At 34.2% G+C, this 20,850-nt stretch overlaps 2 protein-coding genes across 6 annotated transcripts; both read right to left on the bottom strand.

Moving 5' to 3' along the window:
- Positions 1 to 5,773: 5,773 nt before the first annotated feature.
- LOC133701044 (uncharacterized) lies at positions 5,774 to 12,092 on the bottom strand. 5 transcript variants are annotated; one of them, XM_062124810.1, is made up of 9 exons: positions 11,879 to 12,092; positions 10,784 to 10,972; positions 9,487 to 9,548; positions 8,281 to 8,340; positions 7,875 to 8,114; positions 7,744 to 7,806; positions 6,747 to 6,815; positions 6,405 to 6,450; positions 5,774 to 6,286 (listed from the first exon to the last, which is right to left on the bottom strand). In XM_062124810.1, exons 1-9 carry the CDS (start codon positions 11,886 to 11,888, stop codon positions 6,174 to 6,176), a joined length of 852 nt encoding a protein of 283 aa, XP_061980794.1. In that variant the 5' UTR covers positions 11,889 to 12,092; the 3' UTR covers positions 5,774 to 6,173. The 5 variants fall into 5 exon arrangements, with proteins under 5 accessions (XP_061980794.1, XP_061980795.1, XP_061980797.1 ...); XM_062124811.1 differs by having other exon boundaries at positions 5,774 to 6,282; XM_062124813.1 differs by having other exon boundaries at positions 10,813 to 10,972.
- A 3,987-nt stretch (positions 12,093 to 16,079) lies between these two features.
- On the bottom strand, positions 16,080 to 17,573 carry LOC133701253 (uncharacterized). Its single transcript, XM_062125110.1, has 4 exons — positions 17,418 to 17,573; positions 16,896 to 17,265; positions 16,415 to 16,526; positions 16,080 to 16,309 (listed from the first exon to the last, which is right to left on the bottom strand). The coding sequence occupies exons 2-3, from the start codon at positions 17,258 to 17,260 to the stop codon at positions 16,436 to 16,438; spliced, it is 456 nt and encodes a 151-aa protein (XP_061981094.1). The 5' UTR covers positions 17,261 to 17,265; positions 17,418 to 17,573; the 3' UTR covers positions 16,080 to 16,309; positions 16,415 to 16,435.
- Positions 17,574 to 20,850: the final 3,277 nt, after the last annotated feature.

Raw genomic sequence — 20,850 nt, 5'->3', positions numbered from 1 at the left:
TGGTGTGGAAACACAGCGCACACTTTTGATTTATGATCAGGGCTTAGAGTCTAGGGAAGATTTTCTGCTTGGATCATGACAGACGTATGAGTTCGGAACTAATCGTGTTATTGTTTATCTCCGCATCTAGTCATATGAAACACAGTTGTTTTTATTGTGAAGGTTGTCATGACAAGACTTTTTTAATGGTAAAGAGAAGATGGTATTTGGTGCTGATATTTTACAGTGTAAGAACGATTCTTATACTGCTAAATCTTTATCTGGTTCTGTTTCTTTCAAAGAATTTCTGAGCACAGGATGATAGCACCATTGTTGTGACTGGTCCAACTCTTGAGATCTGGGATTCAATAAGCAGGGGAAGGCTGCATATATCAATCATTACTGCAGTCAGTCTTTACTCAGTAATGTCTGAAACATGAGTGATCATTGAACAACAAAAAGGAAACCTAACATCAAGAACATAAACCCCATTATAATGTATCAAATCTTGAATTTATATCTGCACAACAGATGGAGAATATCTACATCCCTATCTTGTTTGCAGGATAAGATTTCTCTAAGAAACTTGAGATCTAGGAGCCCCAATAACCATTTTCTTTCTTGTAACCAGTGAATGAGTGGCAAGCCAACAAATAGCTTATGCTAGCTTTGACATAAATGGCATTTGAAGTTCATGCCTTGGACACAAATTGAATTGCAAAGTTGTTCTACAGAGATAAATGTTGGCATATGATTCACTTATTTAAGAACGTAAGATTTGGAGCTTATAGGAGCAAGGAGTTCCTCGACAGTATATGAAATATAAATATACCAAGCCTACAGCTCTACTGGGACTTGCAGAATCTGTCGCCACCACATGACATCTCATGAACGCTAAAGAATTAACAGAGTTTTTCATAGGAAAGCTGGATACTGCTACCTTTGGCTCCTTTTCACTGGAGACAGTAGCTAAGATTTGTACAGGAGAAAGAAGAGCCTCCCCATTGTTTCTTGGGGACTTTATCTTCAGTTGAAAATAGTTGCCAGCCATTTCTGAAAAAGCAGAAGGCTAATTTACCAATCACCTCAAAACAAAAGCAAAAGAAAAGGGGGAGAGGGTCAAAGACCGCAAGTTATAGATACCAGCTGATATGGCTGACATAGTGTTCATTTAATTAAAAGCATCCAAATCTAGCCTCATGGAACCAAACAGAATTTCCAAAATTATAGAACTCAACTAAACATCTCGGCTTAATGTATCAAGAGCATGAGACAGATCAAATCTCTACCTCTATGGTAGATTCTCCAAACCTAGAATGCAGGCTAACATCATCCCTAGCCATCACCTCTGCAAGCTAAATAATTTTGGGGCTCACATACACTTCAACTGTAATTATTTCCTAGCAATTGTTCTCATTAGGATATAAAACTTCACTGTCTTTTGATGGGTAATTACTCTAAACACTAGCCTGTTTAAGTAAAGGTGTGGACCCAATGGCTAACCCTTGTATTTGTTGCTAAGCTCATTGAAGAAACGAGATATGGGCTTTTCTTAATACGATGAGCATGCATACAGTTTCTCGAGATGTTGGAGGCTTTCTAAGTTCTGTGTCTCTCTAACAAGTGATGCACTGTGCAGATACCTAAAGCAAATACCAATGGAATGAGAAATAGAGTAAAAAGAAGTGAAATAAAATGAAAACAACAGGACGAGTCAAAGTTTACAGTGTGTTAAGATCTAATAAGTCACCAAAAGGAGGACTAATTAACCTCAAACTAGTGTCTGAAAGTTTACAAAGAAAATCACGGGAGATGGAAATGGTATGTGTTAATAGATCTCAAGGGCATAATTAAATATGAACCCATAATGATATAACTATGCTTAATTCACATCCAATAGGTTCCCACGTTGTCGGCGAGTCCAAGCTAGTGGACTGTTGAATGACCTGTGCTGACTTACACAGGACAATAAACTAAAGAAAAATAAAAGCAAAGAAAGAAAGAATGAAGCTAAGAAAAGGGAAAAAAAATCTAGAAAGAAGAGAGAATTTATAGGAGGAATAGTCTATTATTTTTATCAAATCATCCGAAAAATTGTCTTGTAAAATGAAAAAAAAAACATATAAATAGAATAATCCTAAAACATCCGACTATTAGGTTCAACCCATCAATTAAGTTTGTCTAATATAAATAACCAAGTAAATAAAACAAAACAATGAAATAGACTTAGATGTGCTCAGTCTCCCGACCAAAAAGTGACAGGTCGGGTTATTCTTTGTCATCTTCGTTCATATATTTGTGTAATCTACGTTGAGGTCTGTTGTCCTCACCAACTATGTTGGAGTTGAAGAAACCCAATCCCATCGAGTATAGCTCTGAACAATTCTGATAATACTCTTTAAGATCTGGATCAATCTATTGCAATACATCTCTAGTGATCCAAGTATAATCTAAATTAACTCGGTCCACCCAACGAACTAAAAACCATTGAATTTCACCATTCATGGTAAAAATAACTTGTTCATCCAGAATAGCATCAATATTATCCTTTTGTGCTAATGTCATGGTGAAAGGGGTAGATGTTTTAATAGGATTATCATGAGTGAGATTAGGTGGCATCTCAAAGTGATCATTTGGAATAAGATGTAGTCTCTTGTATGTAATTAGATCCTCAATGTTAAATATTAAGCTAATGCCAAAATCAAGTGGTAAATCAATAACATAAGCATTTGGACCAACCCGTTGTAGCACTTTGAATGGCCTAGCACTATATGCCTGCAATTTTCAATTAGTTCCCGAAGGATACTGTTCAGGTCTAATCTATATCATAATATAGTCTCCAACCTTAAATTCATTATGTTGTCCATGTAAATCAGTTTGAAGTTTATTTTGCACATTACTTACTTGAATTTGCTTAGTGATCTCAACATGTAAATCTTGGAGTCTACGTGCAAATGATTCGGCTGACTCTGACGCCCTAGCATAAGAATACATAGGAATAAGGTCTAAAACATAGCGCAACCACAACGAAAACATAGCTTGGACATTAAGCCACTGAAAATTCTATCAATGTTGCTACATAAAAGGTATAGACTGAAGCCCAAACGAAGCCATCTCTCCCAAACTCCAAACAAAAACACAATAAAACATGCCTAAACAACTCCTAATAGCTAGAAAGACCAAAGCACAAGGCAGAGTAGGATGCACCAACTCCAAAGGCGGCACAAAGGACCAAATGAAGTTGAGAAGAGAGAAATGCATCTCTAGTAAAAAAAAGACTAGCGTCCCTAACCCTGAGCCATATCCTAGCCAAGACAAACAATTCCTCATAATCTAGGAAAAAGAGAGGCAAAGTTCAATTGTGCAAGTCCACAATACATAACCATGACACACACACACATTTCACTCCTTATATATTTGATGACTGAAACATTAGAGGGTCTCCTATCTTGTTAAAAGGGTTAGGGCTGAGCAAAAAAACCGAAAAACCGATTAAACCGAGAAAACATGAAAAAAATAACTAAAAAAATCAAACCGTGAAAAAAAACCGATTAGAATTTTTAAAAAACCAATCGGTTCGATTCGGTTCGGTTTTATAAGCCTGAAACTGAAAAAAATGAACCGAACCAAAAAAACCGAGCCAAACTGGAAAAAAACCAAGTCAAACAAAAAAAAATCAATTTTTGTTCTAAAATAACTGAACCGAACCGAAACCGATCGGTTTGAACTAGTTTCCATTTTAAAAAAAAAACCGATTTGGTTACTTTTTTTTATAACAACTGAACCGAATCGAAAATGATCACCCCTAAAAAGGACTTGTTTTTCAGGTGAGCAGAGCTAACCTGATGTGAATCGGTCAATTTCATGGGTCTAAAGATAACCCAGATGACCCGTTAAAACAAGGCTTACCTTTCAAAACAACTTCAAAATGACAATTTTTTAAAAAAACTATTGAGATGACAACATATTAGATCGACCACAGTTACCTTGCCACTTGGGTTATGGACTCTACTAGGTTTAATAACTTTGTTTTTTTAAATTATATTTATTTAATTATATGATAAAAAAAATAGATGCTCACAATATCAAGCATCAACCCTAAAATAGATGTTTATTTGAGACCGTGATAACCTTATAAAAAGCAGACAAAAATAAATCATGAAGTTTATTTCCCAACCAATTAAATATTAAATGATGAATAAAAAAAAGATAATAAAAGAAAAAAGAAAAAAAAGCATATTGGATTCAGTTAGTAAACATGTCAAACTTGTGAATTGAGTAACCTAGATCAACATGCTAAAAACACACTCACAAAGGTTGTGGCTAGAGAGAGAAGGAGAAGAAAGGGCATTTTTTTTAGCATGATTATAGAAAACAAGTCGGGGTAGTGTGGAAAAGAGTGGAGTGGTACTCTAGCTTGGTCTAGAAAACCTAATTTTATTGAGATAACTACAAAACTAAGGCCAAAAGCTAATTTAATGCCTATAACTTGCATCAGATATAAAAAGAATGTAAGATAGCAAACAAAGAGATGATATATGAATAATGTGCTTTTTGAATGGCTGGTGGTATGTTATATATATATATAAACTTTTGTTTTGAGTGGCTAGTGGCATGCCATTATACCATGAGTTAGAGGTAATGAGTTAGAGGTAAGTAGTTGGTTTTCATTATTAGAAAACCAAGGCCAAAAGCTTTCCTTTTAGATAGGTCAACCCAACTAACCCGTAACCTGGCTATTATCCCAAGTCGATCATTAGGTCGAGTTTAAAAACTATACTCTAAACTCATAAATAGGTTCATAGACTTTATAAATTTTATAACATGATTTTTTTCTAAAACCAATTTTAAAAAAACTATATGTTGAAAAATTGAGTTCAATAAAAAAAAAGGACAAAAAAGGTACCTTACCGAACACGTGAACCAAAGCAACCGGGGTTACTCCGCTAAACTTGTAAATCGGGTTATGGACTCAATAAAGTTTAATAACTATTTTCCAAAACCATTTTTTATTAACTAAATGTTAATAAAATAAGCAATAAAAAAATTGATCATCAACCCCATGTTAGAACATTTATTACACATCATAATAACCATATAGAGAGGCAAAATCAAAATAAATAAATCATGAAGTTCAATTATCAATTAATCTAATATTGAAGGATAAAATTGAAAAAACAAATCTTGAAAAAAAATCAATTAAAAAATTTGAATGAAATTGAAGAGATTTTACAAATCAAAGGACTAAATTGAAAGGAGGAAAAACTTCCAATTCTAAAAAAAATTAAGGCTGAATCAAAGATATGCTAAAAAACTAGGGACTAAATTAAAAGAAAAAAAAGTGTCTAACTCTTGTTTCACATGCGCCTTGGCTTGAGGAAAGCCCGTCGTTTTTGGGTGATGCCTTTGATGCCATCAAATCAGTGGCGTCGTCCTCTTTCCTATAAGGCAGCGTGCGTCACATGAGGTCTATGGTGACCTTGACAATCCATTCTTCTTTCCTTTCTCTCTTGTTTCACATGACTGCATTATTAAATTTTCCCCTCCATGCCTCAATGCTTTCCTATTATTCAATTATAGTCCTTTTACTCTCAAATTTTAGGAAAATGAAAACTTCGAACAATATCTTGTAAAATTAAATACCAATCCAATACTGGAATATTTTTCTGATATAACGATAACCATATAAAATACAAGGTAAAATAAATTATAAACTTTAAATCTTAATAAACATGTAATGTAAGGACTAAAATGAGAAAAAATCAATAACCAAAGGAAAAAAAACCAAAACACAAAAAAAAAAAATCCAAAACATCTAATTGTAATGTAATTGGAATAGTACTTGGGCTTGCAATGAAACTAAATCTAAGCTTAGGATGTAGCAAACAGTTACAAAGAGGACTCCGCGGTCCTATTTCTCATCTAGTCAAAACAACTAAAGATGAGAACGTCAAATGAGGCCAAAACTGCAGAGATATCTATAAACCCATGGTTCTTGTTCACAGTATTTTGACATCGAAGGAAGATTTTGGACTACCCTAGTCAAAGAGAAAACTCCATTTTATTCCTGTTCAATTACTTCTCCGGAGCAATGTTAAAATTTGGATAATGTGCATTGAACCACGATCCTAAGTTTGAATGCACATATCCACCACTAAGGATGATTTAGCATAAAATGACTCGTTTACATGCCATTACCACCGAAACTGCAAGGAGAGATGAACCAACTCATCTACTGAAGCTTCTTTATCCCAGGAAATGACGGGAGAATTGCAATCAGTGCATCTCCATATCCTACAGGTTCTGTCTAGTTAAACAGATCGAATGAGTACAGCTTTTTATGTTCTTTTTGGGTATAAAATACAAATGAAGAAACTTGACAAAAACTCAAGCCCTGAAAAATACTTGAAGAAAAGAGAACTTACCACCATCCTCGCGTAGTATTTTGATGACCTCACCAGATATATCAGACTGGAAAAGAAATCATGAGAACAAATAAAGGACTTGCATTGTCTATTTTAGCCAATGTTAAGAAGGAAAAAAGAATAAAGAAAAACTAAGAATCAAGCTAAGAAGGACAATAACTTTCATATTTTGTTCTTTTTTATGACCATGAAATTTAGTATTTTCAAATTAAAATCAAATAGAAAGAATTGATGCTGATGCAAGTGATATAAAAAATAGCACAGCAAGGAAAACAACAGACGGTTTAAAGAATTGATAGAGTTTTTTTTTTCTATCATAGCTCTAAGAGTCAAGAACCAAACCTCAATTGGGAGTTCACCACCAAGTTGTTCAATGTAGCATAGCACTTGACCCTCCTTTATTATTTGCTTCTGTTTGAGCAGATGAAAATTGTTAGCATTCATTTTGACACTGCATGGCAGAAATGTTATGGCAAAAGAAAGGTCAAATGTAGGTTTACTTTGAAAGCAACCAACAGACAGGTACTGATCCATAACCAAAGCAAAGGATTTTAAACCCTAAAACCCCATGCTCATAGAATCTAACCAGAAATTGCCCCGTTAATATATTCCTTGTGTTTTATGTTTTCCAGAAAGTTGCTGTTGCACTAGATACTCTTGCTATGGAAAAAATAAATAAACCAAAACAGAATCTCTCGCTCTCTCTCTAATATTCAGTTGCCAATAAGGAAATTACAACATGCAACAGAGAAAAAAGTTGATATTCAGAGCTAAAAGAAAGGGTAATGTAGAGATTTTGATAAGCACAAAGAACACTTTAAGCCATCAGCTGTTTTCCTTCTTCCTTTCTTTTTTTTTTTTCCTGAAAATTTGCAAGGTGCAATAAAAGAGCTAATGACCACTACAATTCTAGAACCTGTATATTATAGCGTGATACAAGGAAAAACAAATTTGAAATGAAGTTGGTTTAATTCTTCTCACCTTTCAATCCTCTGCTAATTAACTCCAAGGAAACAAGACATTTACAGAGGATTACCGATCATTTCTAAGATCAATTTACTACAGTGCTACAAACAATAAATAATTAGCAATTTATTCAACAAGTGTTAAAGAAATCGAATCATTTGTTGTTTGTTTTATACCAAGGATAATTATATTACAAACAAATAGTATGCTTATTCTAAATGCTATGAAAAAACAGAAGGAAGAAAAGGGTTATCATCTTTATGATTCCAATCCAACCATGTTCACATATATAAATGCTATCAGCCATTTTACTATTCTCTATCCTTGACTGTACATATTAGGATATTTACAACAAAACCTCATGAACTGGTACCTCTTTACATGATGGGGGAGCACGTTTTCCCTTTATAGTTCGAGATCTCCGGAAAAACCCCACCTGCACCATTTATGACTTAGGTACATTTGCTTAAAGAAGTTTTGAAGCATTTCAATTTAGGTCCTCACCCTTGGAGACTGCAGTATCATTAAACCTTCATCAGCAGCTCTATCAAGAAATGATTTAATCCCCCAAAAAGAAGGCTCTTGTTTGGAGATGGCTAAAGATGTAGAAGCTGACCCATTGAGATCAGATGAATCAGTAGTAGTTTTCACAGTGACAGCAAGAGGAGGAGGAGGCAGGGGTTGAGATGTAGGTTCATTTTTCTCAGTTAAATCCCTCATCACATATAGCCGAAACCCACCAAGCTAACAATCAGTGGGGAAAGAGGAAGAAAAGGTAGAAGGAAACACCGTCAGATTTTAAAATAGATATGAAGTTTTTATCCTCTTTAGCCACAAAATAAGGCAAAAGAAATCCAAATTACTTTCAAGTGGTGAAAAATGGATGTAGAGCAGTTCATAATCTGCTTACTTTCAATTCAAACTCGGCTATTGAAGTTGTATTGCATATTTCAGTGACCAAAGATTCAATCTGCAGATGAAATTTAACCAATACGTCTTTCAATAAAAAAGAAACTTCCAAACACAGGAAAGGAAAGGAAACAAAATTCAGCATCTTCTTACACAAGCAAATGACAAACCCTTACTCTCCAAGGCATATTGATCCTCGGCTCCGATGCCTAGGACATATTTATCTGCGTTCAAGACACCTGTGACTCAAACACTCTGAGCACATAAAACACATTGCCCAAATCCAGTCTATCATTAGACAAAAAATGGAAGTTTCATCTGCAAATTGCAGGTCAGACACCTCAACACCCTCCAATGCCATTAGCAAACCTTTTACCAAAACTCTCTCCACCCCTCTATAATATCCTATGAAGAACATTTGCCACCAAGTAAATAAAAAAGAAGACAAAGACTCATCTGGAAAGACACCTTCAGAACCAGAAAGTCAAGCAACCTTCTTTGAAACAAAAGCTCAAGTTCAACTGGATATGTGCATTTAAAATTCCAACAGGCATGAAGAAAGCTGACAAGAGGTTAATGCTACATATAGCTGACAACTGATAAAATAGAATCAGTATAAAAAAAAGTCGTTGATCCTGACAAAGGAATGTCTTCACCACTCAAATTGAATCTGAAGTGACCAGCTTGCTCTTAAATACAAAAGTTAAAATAATAACTAACCATCTACCTGGTGCGACCATGTGTCCAATTTATAATACTTGATAGAAAGGAAAAGAAAAGAAAAATTATTAGGAAAATCTACATAAAAGCAATAATTATATAAAACAAGCTAATAAACTGACAAGTGATGTGTGGTGCTATCACTTTCCATACAGGAGTGATATGACATCATTACATCAAATGCTATTTGTATCAGTAAGATACTGTACAATTTCTTTCTTTCTTTCTTTCTTTTCCTGCATAGCCTTTCTTTTTCTTTTTATTTGAGACACAAAATTGAGTTACCACATCCGTTCAAAAAGAAAAGAAATGATTAACCAAGCACTAAGCTCAGAACAAACACACTGAAAGAAATACAACCAACCTATTGTTGTTGAGTATCACCTACAAACTAATGAACATCTGTTATAAACAACATATATTCAACTTAACAGCAGAAAAAGATGCAGTATCTAGATTTCATGCAACACCAAGATGAGGTACTCACCTCAGATGAATTTGGAATAAGTTGGCTTGTCAAACCCAATGATGTGGTCTCTTTTGTAGTCCCTGGAAAAAAAAAGGGAATACAACAACTGGCTAAAAAATATAACAGTTTCAATCAATCATCAGATCAATACAAGGGATTTCTAACTATTGTCAATTGTTATACTTTTAATTGCTCAAGAATTCAGGATTCTATAGATTGGAAAGAGAACCTCAATGATACTGAAATAACAGGCTCACGAGGATGCATCATAGCATTCTGAATTTGATTAAACATACGCAAGGAATGAAGGCAACTAATTTCATTCAGGATGGAAAAAAAAAACATGATTCTAAGCTCTCAGTCAGTAGGTCCCTTGTCGCTTGAAATTTTTCATAGAAGACATTTCACAAACCACTATAAAAAGGTGCACGTGCATGCTTAAGTAGATTTTGGCATAGAAAATTTCTAAGAGATTAAGCAAACAATGTGGATGATTATGGATGATATGGTTTGTGGAGTGTGCCAACCAGAAGATTTTCATAGACGATATGGGTTTTGCCCTTTGTGAAATGGCTTTGTCCCCATTTTTTTGGAATGGAGAACCTTCTTATTGAAAGTTTCTATAGACACTATGTGTGTTTGGTATTATGATGCAAGGTGCTTTTCAAAAGTTTTTTCCAACTTGAAAATGCATCAAAATGATTTTTTTTTATTTTTTATATCAACACATCAAAATCATCGAAAAACACTAAAAAAAGCATCAATTTGATGTTTTTTCAAGGCAAAAGCTCTTTTAAAAAGCATCTAAATGCAAAAGCTACTACACTCCCATATGGATCCTAATGGAGCTAATGTAAATTGAAATACATAATCTTATTGATAAAAGATAACATTATTATGGAAAAAATAGTGATAAATACCTCTAAGACAAAAAGTGCTATAGCATGCTCGTTTTTTTCCAATGATAATTTTATTTGATCTCAGAAGAAAAATAAGAAGCATTTCAGGCCATCATGTACAAGGTTTTTCATAACTAAAGCTGGATGATACTGGTATAGAAAAAGGACGATCTGTCAGACAGTATTCCACAAGCCTTCCACCTACCAGTTGGTGAAGTTCTTTTGAGTAAAACAAGGTTTGAATTCAAAAAGAAAAGAAGAAGAAGAAGAAGAACTAGATATCAACCAGTTTTTAGATTTGATTTAAAGTTTAAAATGAAAAGGCATGGGGATATTCAACAGAACTTTTACTCACTAAAACTTGGGAGCCTATTAACCTAAACAAGAGTGTAGTTATAGCAACAAAAAACACTCACACTCAGCTTCAGAAGCCGAGCCACAACACCTGAAAGCTTTTCTTGATTTATGTGATATAGCCACACCAGCATATTGCAGCTGTACCCTACCCATCCAGACTCTTACGCCACTTCGTTGCTGCAGATTACCAAACTTTCCTCCACCAAAATCCAACTTTGAGAGTTTAACATTTAAAGCTCCTAAGCTACCTGTAAGAACCAAAGCACAAAGTACAAAAGCAGGTCTAAATATTTTTTCCCAGCACACGTCTGAATCACATCAAAGGAACAAAGACATCTTATAATCTTAAATATGAATACTATTCTAGGCCCATAATCATCTAATTCTTACCCATCCTTGTTGTTTGACAAGATGGCATTTTCATGGCGATGGCCACGAACATATATGGCCAATTATATAGTCGCTATAGAAAGAAATGTCTATGGAATCAGATACAACGCATATTTCATGTTATTTATCCTTCCCTTGGGATACCAAGCACTAGGCTTTAGATATGTTCAACCATGTGTTTCTCCTATGTGGAGTGTTCTTGAAATTTGGCACTAGAAAGAGCAGGAGAGCAATTAAGTTACAAGGGAAAAATAACTCTATCTACAAGTTAAATTCACTGTACGCAATATCAACTATTCTCACAAATATTCTAAAAGTATCAAAAACTGAGCATTAAATTAATATTGGAAGATGAATGCTTGGAGATGAACATCCAGCCTTTTGAGGTTTTATGTATCATGAAAGAACTTGAAAAGAAGAGAAAAGCGCAAACGTGCATTAATCCCACACCTCGCACTAAAAATGGTATAGCCAATGAGAATATCAAAGTGTAGAGAGATACCAAACACACAACAATCTTTGAATTCCTTCAAACTCAAAACAGTATTGGAAACAAGGAGCAAAGAAACAAGCCCCAGAAAATTAAACTGCCCCATAAAGAAAAAGAAAAGAAAATTCAACAGAACACACATTACAATAACTTGAGACGTATCCATATATGAAATAATAATAATTATTATTATTTTCAATGTGCATATATATATATATATATATATATAGAGAGAGAGAGAGAGAGAGAGAGAGATGGGGGAGGAGGGACTTACAAGAAGCCATTGAAAGTTGAAAGGTTTGAAGAATGGGGGAGGAAAGTAGTGAATGAAGAGTCAAAAGTGAGCAAAACCAGTTCCAATCTAATCTTAAATGTTCGAAAAAGAAGGCTTCACAAAGATTGTGATAGACTAGTTTTAAGCGTCTTCTGTCGGGTCTCTGTGTGTCTGACAGGTTAGTAGTTCTGTTCTGTAATCTGTTCTGTGGACTGGCTATCGGGGTCCTTGAGCTAACAAAAAACACGAGTGACTCGTCGTTTACGTTTCATAGAATCAGCCCAACAAATTATTTGACGCTCTGACCAGCGGAAATAAACCCCACGGCCTAAACAGAGGTTTGCAAATATTTTTTTAAATTTTTTTTATATATATTTTTAGATTATTTTAATATATTAATATAAAAAAATATTATTTTAAAGTATTTTTATTAAACATAAAAAAATATAAAAAAAATTCTTTAGTATTGCTGTTAAACATGAAACTACAATAGTTTTGAATTGTTTTATCAAAATAAATCTTTCAATTAACGAATATCTTATTTATTTTAGTAATAATATTTTAAACTGAAATAATTGTTTTTTTTAATATTTTATAATTGTTTAAAAAAATTAAAATAATATGTTTATGTTTTGCGTGTGATTCAAAGCTAAAATAATAATAACTATAAAATCAAATTCAAAATCTATATAGAAATCTTAAAAAGAAATTCAAAATCAAATTTTCATTGCACCCTTCGTTGCATTCTTTAACATGTCCCGCACGCTAATTAATTGAGTTCTTATAAAATAATTTTAAAAATATATTACGATGCTTCATTGTTTATATAACCACAAGCATAATAGTTTGGATAAAGGTTATAGCTAGTTTTACATGTGGGAAAGTAATTCATGGATTATAGATATGACTTCTTTCGACATGCATGCCCTCTTGTATAAATCGATTTTTTCTCACCATTCATTTTGTTTATTTGAAAATATTTTTTTTAAAAAAATAAATTTCAGGAAAATAAATTAATTTTCGATATTTGATAGTGTAATGAAAAATAAATTGAAAATTTTTTTTCATTATTTGGTTAGGATATGGAAAATAAGCTGGAAAATAACTTATTAATATTTTTTTTAAGTTTATTAAAATAATGAGGAACAAATCTTATAAATTAAGAAGAATGAGAATGAAATTGTGAAAAATATAATTTCATAAATTATCTCAAATAAATAAATAAAATCAAAATATTAGAGATCAAATCTAACAAATAAAAAAAATTAAAAGATGAAGAAATTAAAATAATAATAATTACCATTTCATAAATTATTTCAAATAAAATAAGTAACAATAAAAAAAACGATGACCAAATTTGATAACTAAAAAAATTCAATTAAAAAATGATAAAAGAAAAGCAAATAACAATTATAAAAATAAGGATAAAGGTTAATATAAAAATCGAATTCTAATGGATGAAATTGAAAAAAATATTCAAAATAATATATATATATATATATATATATATATATATATAGCAATCAAAAGTTCTTTTCAATTCTCATAGATATATACAAAGGAATGAGTCACATTAAGATCAATTAGAGCGTGTACAGATTGTGAATTCAACAGTAGTGCACCTGATCTATATCAGGAGCAACTCTAACCTCCTCTTGGGTTATATGAAAAACTTTTCCCCGAAACCTCTTGCCTTTTCTTCTAGGCCTTTCTCTATTTACACAAGCTCCAAACTAAGTTCATTTACCCTACTTGTTCACAATCACTGACTATTATTGACTTTAAGTTGGTTGTCTCTGGCCCTAACTCTACTTAGAATTCCTGTAAGAGCACTCATTTTTATGGTGCCTGGTATCCCTGCAATGGTAGCATGAGGAATGCAAATATAGACACTCCCTCTATCGGTGTCCTTCTTGCCTATAAATATAACATTGTTTAGGGGAAACTGAACAATCTCATGAGTGGTTTTGCTCACACCTAACACATCTAGGGTAAGTAATGATCTTCTGACCTTACTATTTTTCCTTACTTGGCACATGCTTGCCCCTTATCAATCCTTCGTAAGAGCTTTGATGAGATTCACCAAATGTGCTTCCTGATCACCAATCCCCATCTCTTTTCTTGAGCTGATTAAATTTTCTTCCTTTTCCTTTTTCCGGGAGGGGAGGTCTCCCGAAAGAAAAATAGGTTCCTTCCTTTTTTTCAATTATGTATTTCCCCTATTGATCACAGTTTTAAGGGACAAGACAACCTCAATCAGATCTCAAACTATTTGAAAAGGCACAACAATCAACACCATCTATAATTCTTGCCTATAACTATCCTTAAATCTCTCAATTTTATGTTGCTCAGTGGATAGATAAATAGAAGAAAACATGGAAAGGTCCTGAAATAGTTTCTCATATTTAGAAAAGATTGAAAATACTAAAATAAAGTTACTAAATAAATTTAACTTTAAAATAATTTTAAAATGAATTTTTATGATTTCAAAATAAATCTATCCCTACTATATTTGTTTCTTTTATCTTGAGACAATAACCAAACACTATCTAAGATTACCGCTCTAAACTATTAAAAAAACTATAAAAAAACTCTGATGTATTTTGAAAAGTCTTTATTTTCTAAATTCTGATTCCTCTAAATAATACATAACTATTTATAAAAAAAAGCTTAAAATTAACCTATGAACCTAATTAGAAAAATCAAAACTAGACAATACTCAAACTCCTAATGAAAAAACAAATTAAAACTTTATAACCTAACTGGAAATGAATTTTAAATAACTAGAAAAAAATAAATATAATCAAATTGTGTTTGACTAATTATAGTGAATTATCGTCACATATGGTTTATTTAGTTACAAAACCTTGTTAGCATGTATATATTTTTCCTTAAGTTTTATTTTGTCCACGTGATCCATAATTAAGAAAAATAACAACTCGAATTAGGCTACTATACTAAAAAAGAACTCCTCTTTTAAGAAAAAAAAAATCCTAACAAAATTCTAACTCCCATTAAGAAAAAATAAAATAAAATTATAACCTAACCATGTAACAAATCTTAAAATAACTAGGAAAAATAAATGCTCATGATGGATCATGGTCAATTATTGTCACATCACAATTGATTTTGTTGGAAAACCGTTTTGATTTTCACTTGGGCAAAAGAATAGGAGGTACAAGTGTTCCATATCTATAAGGAATTAAACCAATTATGGTTTACCTAGGAGCTTTTTTGATATATCTTCTAGTTCCTTTAATAACCTGTGGGTCTTTTTGTAATTTATATTATAATATAATTGGATCAACTTTGCATCATTTATTTTGATTGCGCTGAAAAAAAGAAGAAAAACAAATAACACTCCTAGTCAGCTAGATCATGTGTACGTCGATCCGTGGGGTCATACAAAACATTTTTCCAACATATAATACAGGGAAAATATCAAACATAAAGCTAGCTTAAAAGGATGACAAGAATCTCCCCTAAAGCCTAATGCCGTAGTGCTAGAGGCATTGATGATTGCGTAGCCACTTTTTTTGAAGATCTAAGTGCAGGTCAATGAAGGGAATCCGATGTTTCTTTCTTTCCTTTTCTTTTTCTACGAAGTTTATCAAAAGTTTTATGCGACAAGGTTTAAGTTAATCCCGAACTCTTAAAATTCCAAGTTCTATTTTGACACCTCTAAATTCCGAACAATCCTTTAAACATCCATCATTCGATGCTAATTATAACAAGAAATCTTCTTCTTTTTTCTTCCATCATGCACGAAAAGGAATATGGGTGTTCATCAATTTTATTATTTTTTTTTTCAAATTGCAAGTGGCAGGCGGATGAACAAACTTCCCCCCACCTTTGGCCCATTGGAGCGGAGTTATAATGCCTTGGTTCTAAATCTTTCAAATGATTTCTTTCGTACTGTATTGCATCTTACTTTTGATTTCTGTTTCGAAGAATTCCTTAGTTAAGTTTGTAGATTATATTTTGGACCATTCCGTACGTGAAACCAGCCAGCTGCATCTATATAGACACATACGTACATATATCTATAAGTGGAAAGCGATAGGGATCTATAAAGTTTGATGGCAAATCATTCCAAGTAATAGAAAAGAAATATATAAGCAGGAGAATCATCTTCTTTTAAGAAAACCATGCACAATACAATAAAGAAAGCAGTCTCTAAAACAAAAGGGGAAATGGGCAGTAGATCAATAATGAATATAATATATCAAAAGCCCACAAATACAATGATACTTCCTACAGGAAGCCTGACAAAATGCCAAGGGTTTATATATAGCTTAAAGCAGTAAACATGGTTTTCAAACCATGTTTCATCACCTCAAGACCCTAGCCAATGCAGAAAGAAATAAAGAAGAAAAGGAAAACAGTGATATATTTTTTTAATAATGTAGTCTTTCTTGGTTGCTGCAGTCCCTGCAAGAAAAATCATACTATATATTAATTGTGAGAGGCCAAACGCAATTAATATCATTTTGAAAGCCATAAATAATTAAGTTAAAGACAATATTAATTTCATACCCGGAAATGGGGAAATTATATCTAGTATGAAGTTGTGTTGCTAAGGTCTCTTGGGGCATTGCACTTGAAGCACTCCATTCTGCTAGCAAAGTTATGCTCGTTGCATCCCCACCTGCCCCGTGAATAATTACATACAAATAATTAAAACATTAACAATATTGTTTTTGATTACTTTATGAATAGGTTGAGCTTGCATTTTATTTTAAGCACACCAACAGCTAGAAGAGTGAGATAGATATTTTATAAAGCATCTCCTTTTTGCAGAAAAGAAAGGAAGAAAAAAGCAGTCAAAAAATGAGGAGTTGAATACGAAGAGCTTGTAAGATTCATTGTGTAGAGTAATTAATGACTGTATTAATACATAAAGCCTGTCTCATTCATATATTTATGTTTCTTTTGTTTTTCTTAAGGCAAGATCATGCTACGTGCGTCATTTAATTAATTATCATGTTATATAATCAATCATATGAAAATGTGATACCTAGTGCAAATCCAATCCCCGGATTTCCAACCAGATCGATTGCTGCCTCCAGTGCTGCCCCCAAAACCTCTGGAGCGAGAGAAGTCGGAATCAAAGCCCCCAGATGAATCAATTTCCTTGTACACTCCGCATTTGAAGCAACTCGAGCGGCTAGCAAAGTTGTGGGCCCCACAGTTTCCGGCGGTACAGTACCAGTCACCGGGGCGAACATCCGAGCCGGTAAAACCAAATGCTGACCCACCCCGCCCACCAAAACCTCCAAAATCACCTCCGGTCCTGGGGTCCCCACAGCGCTGGCACGAGTCACGCCTCTGAAAGTTGAGGTGTTGGCATGACCTGCAGTTCCAGTCTCCTGGCCTGCTCATCTTTGCTGCATGCATCAAGATAAAAGGCATTGTTAATGATTATATTACAGCAATATAGAATTAAAAATCATTGAATTAAAATTTAAAACCAATAGGCCAGGTATCAGCAGCCAGCTATAGAAGATTAATTAAGGAAATAGCGATGAGAGTTACAAACCTTTGAAATGATTTGAGAAGACTAAGAGCTAACTGAGAGAAGAGTAGCAAACGGGTCTCAAAGATCTCTCAAGGTATAGAGAAGATCAAAGGCAAATGTTGATGGAAGGATGTGTGGCATGGGGGTGATTATATACATGCTCAGGCCTCAGAAAAAGGGGAATAAATAGAGGAGTGTGCCACTGTTAACGTACTTTTTCGTGTTGCAAAAACTTCGATAAATGGAAAACAACAAAAATCTAAAGTAGGAAAAGAGATAAAGGGAAAATTCCAGCCACGATTCCAACGACTGGATTGGATTTTTTTTTCTTCTTCTTCTGTAACTTGGAGGATGCACTTTGGCCAGCTATTGCTTTCTTTTAGCTAGGGTTTCTTGACGTGAAATTTGAGAAGTACATGCACAAATAGACACACTCATCATTTGTTGCCCGTACACCATCGCCCATCTAGTTTATATTCATTTTCACATTCAATCATGAGGTAATTAATCTAATCACTATCTTAAGAATTTCATTCACTAATTCGATGAATCAGCATTTAGTTACTAAAATAATTAATTGGCACCTATGCAAACTACTTCTACAAAAAAAGATAAAGTAAAAAGTAATAATCAATGATTTTTTTTGTGTGTAATTGATGAAAACATATTAATTTTTGTTTGAGAAAATTACTAAAAATATCATATGGTTAGTTTAAGTATATGAACACTTTACATATCAACTTTCCTTAAATTATACTTTACATCCTTTTGTTATAGAATTAATTTTAATTTATATTCTATATTTTAATTTTATTTATTTGTTGTTATTCACTGTAAAAATAATTAAAAATGTTATAGATTTGTTATTTAGCATGTGTTATGACTCTTTTTCTTAACTCAATTTTCTCTTATAATTAGAAGAAGGAAAAATTATTAAAAACATTGTGTAGTTTGACAGTGGGAATACTTTGCAAATTAAAGCAATGCTTGTGTTAATTAGAAGGCTTACATAATCAGTTAGCCACCTCTTCTATTTATATAACAAGGACAACATATATGTGATACTATGCAGCATACTGCATTATTATAGAATGTATAGCTTGTATATATCAGAATAGAAAAATAATATAGGATTATTCCAATGTTGTAATCCCTATAGTTACTGTCGTGTTCTGCTCTACATATATAAATATGAAGGTTGGCTAAGGCACAACCTAACACATTCTGTTACTCTCAACTTGGTATCAGAGCCACAAAACCCTAAAAATAATTAAACCTACTTTTCTCACAGCCGGCAACCTTCCTACCACAGCCAACATACACTTTCCCCTACATCTTCCCCTGCAGCACAACCTCCCTTCTTCAATGGAACAGCCACCACATACATCTTTTTCCTCTGCAGCACCAGCAGTTCAGCCTTCTTCTCCGATAGTGCAACCTTCTTCCCCTGCAGCGCCTCCTCTACTCTCCTCTGCTGCTTCACAGCCTGGTTTCTCCTCTACCATGGCTGGTGAACGTCTCCTCTTGCAGCCCATAGCTGATGCAGTTGTTGTCTCTGCTGCCGCAAGCATTGTCTCCCTCTCTCACACTCATCAAGTCATCTCCCTCAAGTTAACAAATACCAATTATTTATATCGGCGTATGCAGATGCTGCCATATCTCCTAGGTCAAGGAGTTTTTGGTTTTGTTGATGGCTCCAACACATGTCAATCTTCACATGTTCTTGCCGGAGATGGTATCTCTCTTCAGGTAAATCCGCTCTTTCTTCGTTGGAAACAACAGAACCAACTTATTCTGAGTGTTCTTCTTTCCTCCTTATCTATGGAAGTTTTGCATCTTGTTGTTGGCTATCAAAGCTCCTTTTCAGCTTGGCACACTCTTGAGCGAGCTCTCGCTTCCACCTCCAACTCTCGTATTATGCAACTTCACGGCTCTTTTCAGGATCTCGACAGGGTGATGAATCAGTAACTCAATTCATGCAAAAAGCTAAGGCCTTATTTGATGAATTGGCCGCTGCTGGTTAGCCAGTTTCGCTTGAAGATTTCAATTTATATGTGTTTCGTGGCCTTCGGGGAGAGTTTAAAGACCTCCTTACAAGTCTTATTACCAAGGCCTAACCTTTACCATATGCAGATCTTCACAGTCATCTCCTCACGCATGAATTTCTTCATAAATCTTTAGCTGCCATACATGCTCCTCTGCTGCCCACACCCAGCACTCCATCATCTACTCTTGTTGTGCAGCGCCAGACCTTTGGCAATTCTGGCCGCAGCAGGGGCCGCTTCAACAGTGGCTGGCGTCCCAACTAGTCTAGCAGCAGAGGCAACCGATTTGCTGGCCCTAGACCTAATCACCGCAGCTTCCAGAACTCCTTCTTCGGTGACAGTCGACAGGGCTCATAGCAGGGCTCTTGGCAGCGCAATAGAGGGCAGAATCCACGCTGCCAACTGTGTCAAAATTTCAGCCATATAGCTCCTCATTGTCCTCAATTCCAGCAGCGAGGTTATGGCCAACAGTCTACTGCCAATCTGGTGCAGCGCAATCTCTCCTCAACCGGTTCTGTTGATTGGTTTCTAGATACCGATGCCAATCAACATGTCACACCTAATCTTGCCACCTTGACTGCTTCAAAACCGTATCTTGGTAATGATAATTTGCATGTTGGTGATGGTAAGGGCCTCCCTATATCTCATCTCGGTCATACAAAAATATATACACCACATCGTTCTTTCACCTTATCTAATGTTCTTCATGTTCCTGCCATCACGAAATCTTTGCTATCTGTTTAGAAATTTTGTCTTGATAATAATGTTTATTTTGAATTTCACTCTCGTATGTTTTATGTTAAGGATCTCAACACCCATGAAGTCCTTCTCTCAATTCAGAGTAAAGATAGTCTCTATGCCCTGACTAAGTCTTCCGTCACGTCAGTTCCTCAAGCCTATTGGTCTCCCTGCACTTCTGTCTCTGCCGATTTATGGCATCGTCGACTAGGTAATCCTACTACACGTATTTTTTAATTGTTAATATCAAAAAATAAGATCATTTGTAACAACAAACGTCTTAATTTTCAATGTCAAAGTTGTCCTTTAGAAAAATCATCGCGTTTGTCTTTAGGACTTACGGGTCACAAAACTTCTGCTCTGCTTGAATTAATTTTTAGTGATGTATGGGGCCCTGCTCCTCTGTTTTCTTCATATGGCTATCGTTATTTTGTTATTTTTGTCGATGCTTATACTAAATATGTATGGTATTATCCTCTCGTTGCCAAGTCTGATGTTTACTCTGTTTTTCATCAATTTCAGACTCTCGTTGAACGTCAGTTTTCATTAAAAATAAAATCTGTTCAAACTGATTGGGGCGGTGAATACTGAAAATTATCCATATTTTTTCAAATTGTTGGTATTCATCATCGTCTGATTTGTTCTCACACTCATGAACAAAATGGCACAGT

Source organism: Populus nigra, chromosome 8, assembly GCF_951802175.1.
Source record: "Populus nigra chromosome 8, ddPopNigr1.1, whole genome shotgun sequence".
Classification (NCBI taxonomy): domain Eukaryota; kingdom Viridiplantae; phylum Streptophyta; class Magnoliopsida; order Malpighiales; family Salicaceae; genus Populus; species Populus nigra.
The sequence above is the reverse complement of the archived record's forward strand: the minus strand, read 5'-3'. Positions and strand labels throughout refer to the sequence as shown.